This window comes from Capricornis sumatraensis, chromosome 4 (assembly GCF_032405125.1).
Source record: "Capricornis sumatraensis isolate serow.1 chromosome 4, serow.2, whole genome shotgun sequence".
In the NCBI taxonomy this organism is placed as follows: Eukaryota; Metazoa; Chordata; class Mammalia; order Artiodactyla; family Bovidae; genus Capricornis; species Capricornis sumatraensis.
In genome coordinates this window covers 101,338,897-101,353,598 of record NC_091072.1, presented here as the reverse complement: position 1 = coordinate 101,353,598, position 14,702 = coordinate 101,338,897, and the positions used below count along the sequence as shown (strand labels likewise).

The window sequence follows — 14,702 nt, the reverse complement described above, 5'->3', positions numbered from 1 at the left end:
GTAGGCAAGCTCAAGTAAGCCCCGCCCCGTGCGTGCGGAGGGAGGAGTCCAATTAGCAGAATTGCTCAGGACTGAAACAGCTGATTTCCGAGAATCGGAACCCACTCGGCGGAACCGAGACTAGCCAAGACGTTGAAGGCGTTGATCTAAGAAGCGGAATTGCGACGCTTTGGGACGGGAAGGGGAGGGCTTAAGTAACAACAACAATAACAGTGACAAAAGCTTCTTTATTGTTGGTGCGGTGCTAAGCATTAGTACAGCGTATCGTTTTTAATTTCCACGAAACCTATTGAGATGCAAATCATTACCCTCACTTTAGAAATTTAAAAAAACTGAGTTTGCAGAAACAAGTTGCTAGTCAGTGATCACTGAAGCTCTAACAAGTGGAGCCTGAATTCAAAGCCAAATCCTCTGATTCCAAACCACAAATTTTAAAACTCTTACACGTTACAGTACTGCTTTTCTCCTTGATAAGAAATCAGAGATTTGGGTTTTGAACACACACATTACAATTTATCAGAATACGAGATCTAGTCATCGTGTTTACCACCTTCTTTTATTATTTACTTATTTATTTTTGGCCACACCGCCAAAAGGTGAGCAGAAAAAGGTTAGCTCTTCTCATTCCCCTCTTTCTTTGCCTGTTTGTAATCTCAGAACACTTAATCCTGATCTGGTTATGAATGGTAGTTTATAGAAGGGAAGGAAGCAGAGTAGAGTTCTGCTGGATTAAGTGGACTGGATTGAATTCTCTTTACTCAGAGGTCACCATCTTTTTTTATTTTGGCTGTGCTGCACGGCTTGCATGATCTTAGTTCCCTGACCAGGGGTTGAACCTAGCCCCTCTGTCAGTGAAAGGGTGAAGTTCTAACGGTTGCATCCTACCACCTTTTTTTATATCCCAATATTCCAATACCTAGGATCTAAGCCACAGTTGTTGAATAAGGTCCACCCCAGCATGGATTTGAACTTACTACTTCTGACACGAAAGGGGCCATGATAGTTGTTTCTTTCACTTCGCTCATATCTGAGGTGCTCCGCAAGACCTTCTTGCTGGTCTCTGGTGGAGGGGTGTTTGCCTCTCTCTCATAGTAATACTGGATCAACCGCTGAACCCCAGCCTTCAGTGCAGGTTTAAGTGCAATACCCATCATTAGTCCTGTGGGTCCCCCTGACGGTCCAGCCATGGCCATCAGAAGATCATAACCCAGATCTATGACCCCATCTCGGCCTCGTTCCTTGGCCATGTCCGAGCAGTTCTGAACAGCATAATACATTGCTGTGCCCAGGTTGTAGAAAGTTCCCACTCCTGGCAACATCTGGACTATACTGTGCACACTCTGCTCCTGCTCCTGCTCACAGTTTGTGATGGAGGGTGATCGTCGGGCTCTCTGTGGGCCAGGGTTCTCTCTAGCCCACAGCTGCAGAGCAGAGGCCAGAGCATCTACTGACACTCCCCTCCCTGTGCTTCTGCTTTTCTCTAGCTCTTGAAGATGTCTGATGAGGGTCTGTGTAGCATTTACACCCCCATGGCGGTACAGCTGAAGCTGCAGGACCTGTACATCAGCTTGACAACCAACTTTCTCCAGGGCGATCATCAGTGGCAGGCTTACCAGAAACCTGGGGAGAGGGGCCATCTGAGTGAAGCCAGGGAGGGATTTGGGAAGAAGGGTCTGGCAAGACAAGGAGTATGAGGAAGTTAGCGAGGATTCCAAGGGTGAAGGAAGATGTAGTAAGACATCCGTCTGGTTTCCAGATGAAATGGCCTTTGCAGCGTGCAGCAGGAAGCAGCAAAGAAGTAGCTCAGCTGGTAACATGATGAGTCTGAGACCACGCAGGTTCGTAACAGAGCGCACTGGAGCGGGGAGAAACCAGAAACATACAAACCGTTTCCTTAAGGGCTGTGATCCAAAAGGAGCCCAGGACTCAGGGCGAACCTCATCTGTTACCTCCAAACTTCTGTTCTTTTTTTAGCTAAAGGACTGAAAAACAGGAAACTCAACCCAATTGTTCCCACCTGACCTTCTCCATCTTCAGATCTTCCTCAGCATGATTTCCACCCATTTACAAGGAATTCCAAATTACCACACAGTCCGGTGATTAAGAAGTGAGACTGCCTTGATGGATTTGGTAGCTTCTCAATCCTGTTCTGCTGACTCCTCTGCCCCATGAAGAGAGCAGATACACTGGCTTTCCCCTAGTATCAGTAAGAGATGTAATCTCTGCAAATATTTGTTCATCTGTTCTGGCTTCTCAAACTTTGTGCGCCTGTTGCACACTTGGCCTCAGTATCTAAAAACTTTGGTATTTGGCATTTCCAACCAGTCCCTGCCACGTTCCCACTTTAGCTCATGATAGAAGCTGGGAGATCCAGAATCAGAAGAGATTAGATGTCTGTGATTCCCTTTTATTTCTCTTTTCAGTTTAAAAATTAAATTAGCAAGCTACAGTGTCTCATTGGGGATTTAGTACAGGTAGATGAATGAGGAAAAAAGTTCAAACACTTCTCATGCTGAGATGTATTACAGGCACAGTATATGCTAACTGAAAGAAAAAATGAAAAATGGAATGTGAAATAAGGACTGAGAGCTACTAAGTGGAGAAGGGCAAGGTTAACACCAGCACTGGGATAAAATAGAGTATATCTATCCTAAGTAGGGAGAAGGCAATGGCATCCCACTCCAGTACTCTTGCCTGGAAAATCCCATGGATGGAGGAGCCTGGTGGGCTGCAGTCCATGGGGTCGCTGAGGGTCAGACACGACTGAGCGACTTCCCTTTCACTTTTCACTTTCATGCATTGGAGAGGGAAATGGCAACCCACTCCAGTGTTCTTGCCTGGAGAATCCCAGAGTCAGACACGACTGAAACAACTTAGCAGCAGCAGCATCCTAAGTAGTGTCCAACATTTCTGCCTACTTACTATGTCCCATCTTATTATTTACTTGTCTGTGTTTGGTGTTTGTTCCAGCACGCAGGATCTTTGTTATATTGTATGGGCTTCTCTCTAGTTGTGGTGCATAGATGAGGGTGTACGGGCTTAGTTAATCTTTGGCATGTGGGATCTTAGTGCCCAGACCAGGGATCAAACCTGCTTCCCCTGCATTGGAAGGCAGATTCTTAACCACTGAACCATCAGGAAAGTCTCTGTCCCATCTTTGAACACAGTCCTGGGAGAGCAGACCTGTCTACAATGTGGCATTGAATATCTGACGTAAAGAATCCAGACAAGTTCCTGAATCAGTTTCTCCATAAAGCACTTCAGAATAGCTGTAGAACATTTTATAAATTATGTTGTCGTCATCCATAGACATTGAGAGGCTCTTAACTTGGGGATGTTTTAAGCTTTTTACCTAATTCTCCAACTAGTTCCCAAGACTCATACTGGCAGTTCTAGAAAATGTTGATAGCAAAAGCTCTGAATTGTGTTACCAGCGACATGGGAGATGGCTTCTCAGCGAATTCAATCACCATCCAAGTTAACTGGCAGACTAGCCAGCACAGAGGGTTGTATTCACCATCATTAATAAACCTCTCAAGGTAAGTAGCTGAGTTTTTTTATTTAACCAGGCCTCCCTGGGGGTCCCCCAAGATTCCTCAGAATTACTTTAGCATTGCCAGTGCCTTTTCCTTCATTGTGCTTTTTGCTCTCATGGATAAGGGGTTTGGTCCTTTTTTCCCATCTTAACAAGCTGAAGCTGCAGAATGTGAGCCTCAGGTTGTGCAACCAGCCTCTTCCAGAACCACCTCCAAAGCTAAGTTGGATAGGTGCTCAAGCAGAGGGGCTAAGGAGGGGGCCACATGCAAGAGATGCTGGCAGGTTTTAGGATCTGGGAGAGGGATCTGGTTGGAGAGCAGGTTCAGAGGATGCCCAATCTCTGAGATAGACTGCTGGAAGGTCGGGGCCCCTCCCTGGGCATTTTTGGGGAAGGAAGCCACTGAGACAGCAAGACAAAGAAAAGGAACAGCGCAGCCTGCATCATGGTGGGTCAGCAGAACAGCCCTGCTGGAAAGAAGCAGGACTCAGAGTGGGAAGTGGGGAAAGGCTTGGGATGAAGAGACTTCAGGACTGGTCAGAGCTTGGAAGTGCCTCAGCCCTTAAAAACTTCAGTTACCCTGAACATACCTCACACCCATAAAGGCTATGGGAGGTCCTCACTGTTTTGAGGAAGAAACAAACCAGAGGAACAAGAAAGTCCAAACATCTTTGCTTTGATATCTTCATGGCTGGAATGACTGTTTTGATTTTTTGGTTGTATCCCACTTTCCTCTTTACCCTAGCCAAAATCTCAAGGACCAGAGTGCTGATAGCATCCAAAACAGTGAAGGACGTAGCATGTGCAAATATTTATTCATCTCTTTCCAGCCCAGACTTTGTCCTTCTCACCTTTGTCCTATGCTGACAAATATAGGGCCTTTTCTGTTTTTGACCCTGCTAGTCCTGCCCCATATCCCTATTGTCCTAAGGTTTTACCCTGGACCTATACATGAGATGAGGGAAATTTCCTCTGTAGATTCTGAAAGGGAGAAGAGGTAAGGTAAAAAGACTGATGATCTCTGGCAAGACTCTCCAAAATGTTTAATGAGTTCTCATTAAAAGGATACACTGGGTGAAATTCTAGGGAAACTGAAAATATTGGTAAGTTGAATGAAATCAGTACAACTTTCACGTCTCACTTTTCTAATTTTAATAGAAAACATTTAAAAAAATCTATTCATCATCTGGGTAGTAACTCTTTCCATATCTAACCAATACTCCAAAAATTGGGAGTTTAGGTTTAAGCAGTTTCCTCTAGGGTTTAGCAGTAAAGATGGTATCTGATGCCTTCTGAAATTAGTACAGGTTCCTACATATGGTTGTGGTAAAAAGTTTCCTTGGTGTTGTCACTCACTTCTGATAGATAACCAAAAGGAACAGGCCAGAGGGAGGGGCTCAGGGTCCTTCCCTCTTTTTATTGCTTGTAAGGCTTGGAGAACCGCACTCTGAAAAGGACACTCCTGGACAGCCTCTAGTGGACTGACAAAGTTTATTATCCAATTGTGTAGTTTTATAATTTTCAGAGAATAGAGCATAAGGCTGACTTGCATGTAGCCATTCCAGATAAACATTAAAACATTCAGGCATAAAATACAGTTCCTACCGCCCAAGTCATAACATAGCTTTGGCGAAACTCTAAAGGGAGTCTTATCATGAAACAACAGTCCTTGCTCTCAGAAACAGGTGGTCAGAAGGAAGCCTTCGAACGCCTCAAGGCCGGGCATATTGACCCTTTGTCATCCGTTCCCAGCCTTGGGCACTCAGTGAACGCTCATAACCGTTTGTTATGCTCGTCCCAGCTTCCAACCTTTGTCATGAGTGGAGCAAATACATTTTCAGTATTTGCTTAAAGCCTTCCAGCTCCTCCACAATTTCTCTTAGTTCCCAAAAGTGGCCCCTGATGACTAAGAGCAGATAGAAGAAAGAGGAGGGGTTGGTCTGTACAGATACACTACCAAAACTGTAGGAAGTCAGAACTAGGTGCAAAGGGAGGGATCCTATGCTACCTGAAGTTGTTGTTACTGTTTAGTCACTAAGTTGTGTCTGACTCTTTGCAACCCCATGGACTGTAGCCTGCCAGGCTCCTTCTGTCAATGGGATTTCCCAGGCAAGAATACTGGAGTTGGTTGCCATTCCCTTCTTCAGGGAATCTTCCCGACCTGGGGATCATTGATGCCGCATCTCCTGCATTGGTAGGTGGATTCTTTATCACTGAGCCACCAGGGAAGTCCAGTTACCTGAATTTGCGTGTGAGCGTGCTAAGTCAATTCAGTTATGTCCCTATGACCCTATGGACCATAGCCCACTAGGCTCCTTTGTCCCTGGAATTCTCCAGCCAAGAATACTGGAGTGGGTTGCCATTCCATCTCCCAACGGATCTTCCTAACCCAGGGATTGAACCTGCATTTCTTACATCTCCTGCATTGGCATGCGGGTTCTTTACCACTAGATAGACCTTGAGAGCAATTTGCTAAATGAAATGTCAGACTCAGAAAGACATATACCTCATGATGTCACTTATGTGTGGAATCTTTTAAGAAAAATTGAACTCATAGATACAGAGAACAGATTGGTAGTTGCCAGGATGTGGGGACTGAGCAAAATGGGTAGAGGAAGTCAAAAGGCACAAACTTCCAGTTAGAAAACTGAGATGTCCTAGGAATGTGATGTACAACATGGTGAGTATAGTTAATAATACTGTATTGTATATTTGAAAGTTGCTAAAAGAATAGATCTTAAAAATTCTCATCACAAGAAAAAAGTCATAACTATACATGGTGATGGATGTTAAATAGAATTATTGTGGTGATTGCTTTGCAATATACACAAATATCAAATCATTATGTTGTACATCTGCAACTAATATGTCAATTACATCTCAATAAAAAGAAGAAACAAAAATGGGGATGTTAATACTTGTTTTACAGAAACAAAAAGGACTTTAAGAGAATTTCATGAAGAGGTGTGGGCTTCCCAGGTAGCACTAGTGGTAAAGAACCCAGCTGTCAATAAGGGACTTGGGTTTGATCCCTGGGTCATGTAGGTTCTCTGGAGTAAGGCATGGCAACCCACTCCAGTATTCTTGCCTGGAGACTCCCATAGACAGGAGCCTGGAGGGCTACAGTCCATAGTGTCGCAAAGAGTCAGACTTAGCATAAGTGGATGCATGAATCAGTTCAGTTCAATTCAATCGCTCAGTCGTGTCCAACTCTTTGTAACCCCATGAATCGCAGCACTCCAGGACTCCCTGTCCATCACCAACTCCTGGAGTTCATTCAGACTCACGTCCATCGAGTCAGCGACGCCATCCAGCCATCTCATCCTCGGTCGTCCCCTTCTCCTCCTGCACCCAATCCCTCCCAGCATCAGGGTCTTTTCCAATGAGTCAATTCCTCACATGAGGTGGCCAAAGTACTGGAGTTTCAGCTTTAGCATCATTCCTTCCAAAGAACACCCAGGGCTGATCTCCTTCAGAATGGACTGGTGGGATCTCCTTGCAGTCCAAGGGACTCTCAAGAGTCTTCTCCAACACCACAGTTCAAAAGCATCGATTCTTCGGCGCTCAGCCTTCTTCACAGTCCAACTCTCACATCCATACATGACTACTGGATAAACCATAGCCTTGACTAGACGGACCTTAGTCAGCAAAGTAATGTCTCTTCTTTTGAATATGCTATCTAGGTTGGTCATAACTTTTCTTCCAAGGAGTAAGCGTCTTTTAATTTCATGGCTGCAATCACCATCTGCAGTGATTTTGGAGCCCCAAAAAATAAAGTCTGACACTGTTTCCACTGTTTCCCCATCTATTTCCCATGAAGTGATGGGACTGGATGCCATGATCTTCGTTTTCTGAATGTTGAACTTTAACCCAACATTTTCACTCTCCTGTTTCATTTTCATCAAGAGGCTTTTTAATTCCTCTTCACTTTCTGCCATAAGGGTGGTGTCATCTGCATATCTGAGGTTATTGATATTTCTCCCAAAAATCTTGATTCCAGCTTGTGCTTCTTCCAGTCCAGCGTTTCTCATGATGTACTCCGCATATAAGTTAAATAAGCAGGGTGACAATATACAGCCTTGACGTACTCCTTTTCCTATTTGGAACCAGTCGGTTGTTCCATGTCCAGTTCTAACTGTTGCTTCCTGACCTGCATACAGCTTTCTCAAGAGGCAGGTCAGGTGATCTGGTATTCCTATCTCTTTCAGAATTTTCCACAGTTGATTGTGATCCACACAGTCAAAGGCTTTGGTTTAGTCAATAAAGCAGAAATAGATGTTTTTCTGGAACTCTCTTGCTTTTCCCATGATCCAGCGGATGTTGGCAATTTGATCTCCGGTTCTTCTGCCTTTTCTAAAACCAGCTTGAACATCAGGAAGTTCACGGTTCACATATTGCTGAAGCCTGGCTTGGAGAATTTTGAGCATTACTTTATTAGCATGTGAGGTGAGTGCAATTGTGCAGTAGTTTGAGCATTCTTTGGCATTGGCTTTCTTTGGGATTGGAATGAAAACTGACATTTTCCAGTCCTGTGGCTACTGCTGAGTTTTCCAAATTTGCTGGCATATTGAGTGCAGCACTTCCACAGCATCATCTTTCAGGATTTGAAATAGCTCAACTGGAATTCCATCACCTCCACTAGCTTTGTTCATAGTGATGCTTTCTAAGGCCCACTTGACTTCACATTCCAAGATGTCTGTCTCTAGATGAGTGATCACACCATCGTGAGTATCCGGGTCGTGAAGATCTTTTTTGTACAGTACTTCTGTGTATTCTTGCCACCTCTTCTTAATATCTTCTGCTTCTGTTAGGTCCATACCATTTCTGTCCTTTATGGAGCCCATCTTTGCATGAAATGTTCCCTTGGTATCTCTAATTTTCTTGAAGAGATTTCTAGTCTTTCCCATTCTGTTCTTTTCCTCTATTTCTTTGCATTGATTGCTGAAGAAGGCTTTCTTATCTTTTCTTGCTATTCTTTGGAACTCGGCATTCAGATGCTTATATCTTTCCTTTTCTCCTTTGCTTTTCACTTCTCTTCTTTGCACAGCTATTTGTAAGGCCTCCCCAGACAGCCATTCTGCTTTTTTGCATTTCTTTTCCATGGAGATGGTCTTGATCCCTGTCTCCTGTACAATGTCATGAACCTCACTCCATAGTTCATCAGGCACTCTATCAGATCTAGGCCCTTAAATCTATTTCTCACTTCCACTGTATAATCATATGGGATTTGATTTAGGTCATACCTAAATGGTCTAGCAGTTTTCCCTACTTTCTTCAATTTAAGCCTGAATTTGGTAATAAGGAGTTCATGATCTGAGCCACAGTTATGAACAGTATGAAAAGGCAAAATGATAGGATACTGAAAGAGGAACTCCCCAGGTCAGTAGGTGCCCAATATGCTACTGGAGATCAGTGGAGAAATAACTCCAGAAAGAATGAAGGGATGGAACCAAAGCAAAAACAATACCCAGCTGTGGATGTGACTGGTGATAGAAGCAAGGTCTGATGCTGTAAAGAGCAATATTGCATAGGAACCTGGAATGTCAGGTCCATGAATCAAGGCAAATTGGAAGTGGTCAAACAAGAGATGGCAAGAGTGAACGTCGACATTCTAGGAATCAGTGAATTAAAATGGACTGGAATGGGTGAATTTAACTCAGATGACCATTATATCTACTACTGCGGGCAGGAATCCCTCAGAAGAAATGGAGTAGCCATCATGGTCAACAAAAGAGTCTGAAATGCAGTACTTGAATGCAATCTCAAAAACGACAGAGTACTACCCAAAGAGACTAACAAATCTGATGCAATCTCTACCAAAATCCTAGTGATGTTTTTTGCAAAGTAGAGAAACCATCCTAATATTCACATGGGATTTCAAGAGACATTGAATAGCCAAAACAATCTTGAAAAAGAAAATAAACTTGGAGAACTTGTTTCCTGATTTCAGAACTTATTACAAAGATACATCACTACAAAGAAGAAAGCAAATTTGGTGATTGAAAAGAAGTTAGTAAAATAAAAATGAAGTGGTTCCTGAAAAGTTTTAAAAACTTATAGTAATCAAAACAGTGTGGTACTACATAATGACAGGTGCCACACAAAAGCCATTCTTCCAGGCCAATCAAAGCTGAGCTGCAGGTAGAGAATAATCCTCTTCTTGAAAATAAGGATACCAACTAGGATACACGACTCAACAAGGCTTGCCTCCCAAGAGAATATGCTTGGGAAAGTGAAAGCATTTCTTGAAAATAATTCTAGGTTAGCCCTAACAGATAACTGAATGAGAGACTTTGCTTAACATATTGGGAACTTATAAAAATCAATGAGAAAAACAAAAGAAAGTTTCAGTTTAAAAAATAAACTAGGGACAAAATTTGCAAAAACACACAAAAACCAGTATGGAATAGGCATAGAAATGGAGGTATAGACTAATGGAATAGAACAGAGAACCCAGAAGTAAATCTTTGCTTACATAAATAATTTTTTATAAGTGCGTTGAAACCATTGAATGAGATACAGGGTGCTGAGACAACTGGATATTCACACGGAAAAGAATGAAGTTTGACCCTTCCCTTATATTATATACAAAAATTAACTCAGAATGGTTTAAAGGAACTTCCCCCATGGTCCACAGGCTAAGACTCTGCGCTCCCAATAAAGGGTGTCTGGGTTTGATCCCTGGTCCCACATGCTGCAACTAAAGCTCCACATGCTACAAGGAAGACTGAAGATCCAGTGTGCTGCAACTAAAATCTGGCCCAGCCTAAAGAAATAAAAATATTTTTAAAAAGAATGGATTAAAGACTTAAACATAAGAACTAAAACCGCACAATTCTTAGAAGAAAACATTGGGAAAAAATCTTCATGACATCATATTTGTAATGATTTCTTGGATGTGACACTAAAAACACAGGTAAAAAAAAGAAAAATAGATAAATTAGACTTCACAACAACTGAAAAGTAATAAACTTTTAAAACTTTTGTGCATCAAAGGACACTAACAACAGAGTGAAAAAGTAACCCACAGGATGGGAGAAAATATTTGCATATCGTAGAGCTGATGAGGGGTTAATATTCAAAATATATAAAGATCTCCTACAACTTAACAACGAATAATTCAATTTAAAAATGTGCAAAGCGAGGCTTCCCAAGTGGTTCGATGGTAAAGAATCTGCCTGCCAATACAGGAGACACAGGGAGATGCAGTTTCGATCCCTGTGTCAGGAAGATCCCCTGGAATAGGAAATGGCAACCCACTCCAATATTCTTGCCTGAAAAATACCATGGATGGGGGAGTCTGGCAGGCTGCAGTACATGCGATCACAAAGAGTCGGACATGACGGAGCACATGCATATCACACCATAAGATTGCTTCCAGCATTAAAAAAAAAAAAAATGTGCAAAGGGGAATTCTTTGGAGGTCCAGCGGTTGGATCTCTGGTGGGGGAACTAAGGTCCTGCAAGATGAGTGGTGCGGCCAAAAAAAGGGGAGGTGGGGAAGGGACTTGAATAGACGTTTCTCCAGAAAAGACATACAAATGGCCAGTAAACACATTAAATATGTTCAACATAATTAATCATTAGGAAAATGCTAATCAAAACCACAGTGAAAGACTATTTCACTCAATCTAAAAGTCTGTCACAAACGGGTGAACAAAATGTGGTATATATGTGGGCTTCCCTGGTGGCTCAGAGGTTAAAGCATCTGCCTGCAATGTGGGAGACCTGGGTTCGATTCCTGGGTTGGGAAGATCCCTTGGAGAAGGAAATGGCAACCCACTCCATGGACAGAGGAGCCTGGTGGGCTATACTCCATGGGGGTAGCAAAGAGTCATACAATGGGATAAAAAGTAAGGAAATTTGTAACATTGATGAACCTTGAGGTCTGTGTGCTCAGTTGCACCCAACTCTTTGTGACCCCATGGACTGTAGGGGTCCATGGACCCCATGGACACCAGGCTGCTCCGTCCATGGGATTTTCCAAACAAAAATACTGGAGTGGGTTGCCAGTTCCTATTCCAGGGGATCTTCCCAACTCAGGGATCGAACCCACATCTCTTGAGTCTCCTGCATTGGCAGGTGCTCTCCCTGAGCTGAGTCTTGAAGGCAGAAGTTTAACCTGGAGGACAGGTAGAGGACATGACAAAGCTTTGAGAGAAAAAGCCTGCTTTTGAAGAATGGAAAGTAGTCCAAGATGAAGATAACTCCAGTATAAAGCAGGTGTGTGTGGGTGGCATGGTCCAAAGGCTACCAAGGTTAGTCAAAGACAAGAAACATTCAGAGGCTCTGGACTCTGTCTTATAAGCAATGGGGAAATATCAAGTGCTCTGGACAGGGAAGTGAAAGGATCAAACCTATGTTTTAGAAAGACAACTCAAATGTGTATGGGTACTCAGTCATGTCGAACTCTTTGCCACCCCCTGGCCTGTAACCCACCCGGCTCCTCTGTCCACAGGATTTCCTAGGCAAGAATATTGGAGTGGGTTGCCATTCCCTTCTCCAGGTATATTCTCCACCCAGGGATTGAACCCTGGGGCTCCTGCATTGCAGGAAGATTCTTTACTACTGAGCCACTTGGGAAGCCCAGATCACTCAAGAGGGAATGTGAAAGATGGACTTAGGAGAAGGGGAGATATAAGAGAGGAAAATAAGCAGGACAGCTGTCACAGGAATCTCAATCAGAGATGACAAACAGCAATGACCAGGAAGAGATCTAGAGGAGTCAAAGTTATAGAAACTTTGGATGGTTTCTATATAAGGGTGGTGGCTGGGGGCTGAGGGGAGGAGGAAATGGAGAGTTAATGTTTAATGGGTAGATTTTCAGTTTTGCAAGATGAGAAAGTTCTGGAGATGGACCCCACAGCAATGTGAACACAGTTCACAGTTACAGGCCAGCTATTGAACTGTACACTTAGAAATGGTTAAGATGGCAAATTTTATGATATGTGATTTTTTTTTTACCACAATTAAAAAAAAACTAAACTGGGAATTTCTTGGTAGTCCAATGGTTAAGACTCGGTACTTTCACTGCCATGGGCTCAGGTTCAATTCCTGGTCAGGGAATTAAAATCCCACAAGCTGCGTAGCATGGCTTAAAAAAAAAAAAGTAAACTAAAAAAAGAGGAAGCAAGAAAATTATTTTCTTTAGTTTTAAGTTCCTTTTTTATAACGAAGAAGACAATTGTTTTTTCAAATTGAATAGACTCACAGGATACCAGAAAATAGGTGAGAAAAGACCCATACTTAATATATTAGTGTGCCAGGGCCGCCATAACAAAATACCATAGACAGGATGATTTAAACAAAAGGAATTTATTTCTCACGATCTGGAGGCTAAAAGTCCAAGGTCAAGATGTTGGCAGGTTTGGTTAATTCTGAAACCTCACTCCTTAGCTTGCAGATGGCTGCTGTCTTGCTGTTCCCACACATGGCCTTTCTTCTATGTATACGCATTTTTGGTGTCTCTTCCACTTCTAATGAAACCAGTCCCATTGGATTACAGTCCCATTCTTATAATCTCATTAATGGTTAATGGCCCTCTGCCCTCTCCTTAAAGACCCTCTTAGCAAATACAGTCACATTGTGGGTTAGGGCTTCAATCTATGAATTTTGTTATAAACGATTCAGTTTATAACACTTAGAGACATTAGCATGTAATACCAAGAATAAAAACTATGAATAAGAATTTAAAACATGGAAAGAAAATTCAGTTTCTCAGTTATACCACCCACATTTCAAGCACCCAGTAGACACATGGGGCTGTGTCCACCATATTAGACAGCACAGACAGAGAATATTTCCATCTTCCCTCAAATTTCTGTTGGATAGCAGTGGTCTGGAAATTGTGGAAGAAGTTATAAAATCCCTAAGATTGCATTTTAATACACTCCTCAGTTCCTCTTCCCTCCTGTAATCAGATGGATTATCCTGATCCCAACTATCTGAAATTTCAAGAAGAACTGGTAAGATTTATGTCACCTCTGATTTTCAATGTGTGGATTAGCACACTGATGAAAGACTTGCTGGCCTGGCAGCATTCTTGCTCCTGGGGCCATTTGATCGTTGGGAAATCTCAATTTATTGCAGTACCCAGAGTCTGAAAGAATAAAGCAAACGTGTATGTCTTAAGGAGTCATATGATTTTATGATGAAAGGAAAAACTTTTTGTTTGTTTGAGGTAGGAGGAGTCTCTTTACTTAGCAGGAATACTGATAGACTAACATAATCAGAGTTGAATTATTCTATTCCATACCTGAGGATTAGGATAAGGGAGTCAGTGACAATTTAAAATTCAGTTTAATTCCTTCTGTGCATATCCTCTTTATTTATGTAAAGTATAAGGTTACTAGGAAAAGTATCTAAGTCATGGCCCTTAAATAAGGCCCCAGATGAGTAGGAGTTGAGATCACTTCTTCAGCAGTCTTGTCCTTTGAGGCCTTAATTGTCGTTTGTCACCTCTGGGTGATTCACATCCGTGCTGCCTCCCAAGCCCTCCTCCCTAGTCTCCAATAGAGCAATATTTACCTCTTTTTCATAGTAAAACTAGATCAGCTACTGAATCCCAGATTGCTGGGAGCAGCGTGAGGAATCCCACCCGTGGCCAAGGTCATGAGGAAGGAGGCTTGACATTACGTAAAGGCAGGATCAAGCCTCAGGGGTCCCCCTGGAGATTCTCGAGCATCTACCCCCAAAACCAGAGTCTGCCTGCTTTACTGTGTTATGCTTTCCACCTACTCTTCTGACATTAACAGGGGGCTATTCCCCCATCACCTTTTTCTGGAAAAAGTTAATTTAGAGCTTTTAGATAATAAGTCTCCTGGGCATAATATGAGTGTTTCAATCCAAAAACCCCTCTGATGGCTTTCTAGCCTTCCTGCCGGACTCTTACAGCTGCAAATGTGATTGTTTGCGGCCTCCCAACCGTGAGAGGCACAGGAAGCTTCAAACATCCTAGGAATGTAGGGGCTTCCGAGGAGTCAAAATCATTAGAATAGGACTGATTAAGGGTTTCATTTGTTGAGCCAATACTTGCTGCCAAGTTTTCATATCTTTTATTTGTTGATATGGTTGGTATGTAGAAAAAACAGGTAGTAGCCCTGGTATTAGCAACATTAGATCTTTGAGTTAAGTACTTTCTTTGTTATAACCCACTGCAACTTTGTTC

General features: G+C 42.7%; 1 protein-coding gene across 1 annotated transcript; it reads right to left on the bottom strand.

Annotated features, from left to right (window-relative positions):
- Positions 1-219: 219 nt before the first annotated feature.
- On the bottom strand, positions 220-2,234 carry APOF (apolipoprotein F). Its single transcript, XM_068970843.1, has 2 exons — positions 2,086-2,234; positions 220-1,855 (listed from the first exon to the last, which is right to left on the bottom strand). The coding sequence occupies exons 1-2, from the start codon at positions 2,168-2,170 to the stop codon at positions 924-926; spliced, it is 1,017 nt and encodes a 338-aa protein (XP_068826944.1). The 5' UTR covers positions 2,171-2,234; the 3' UTR covers positions 220-923.
- Positions 2,235-14,702: the final 12,468 nt, after the last annotated feature.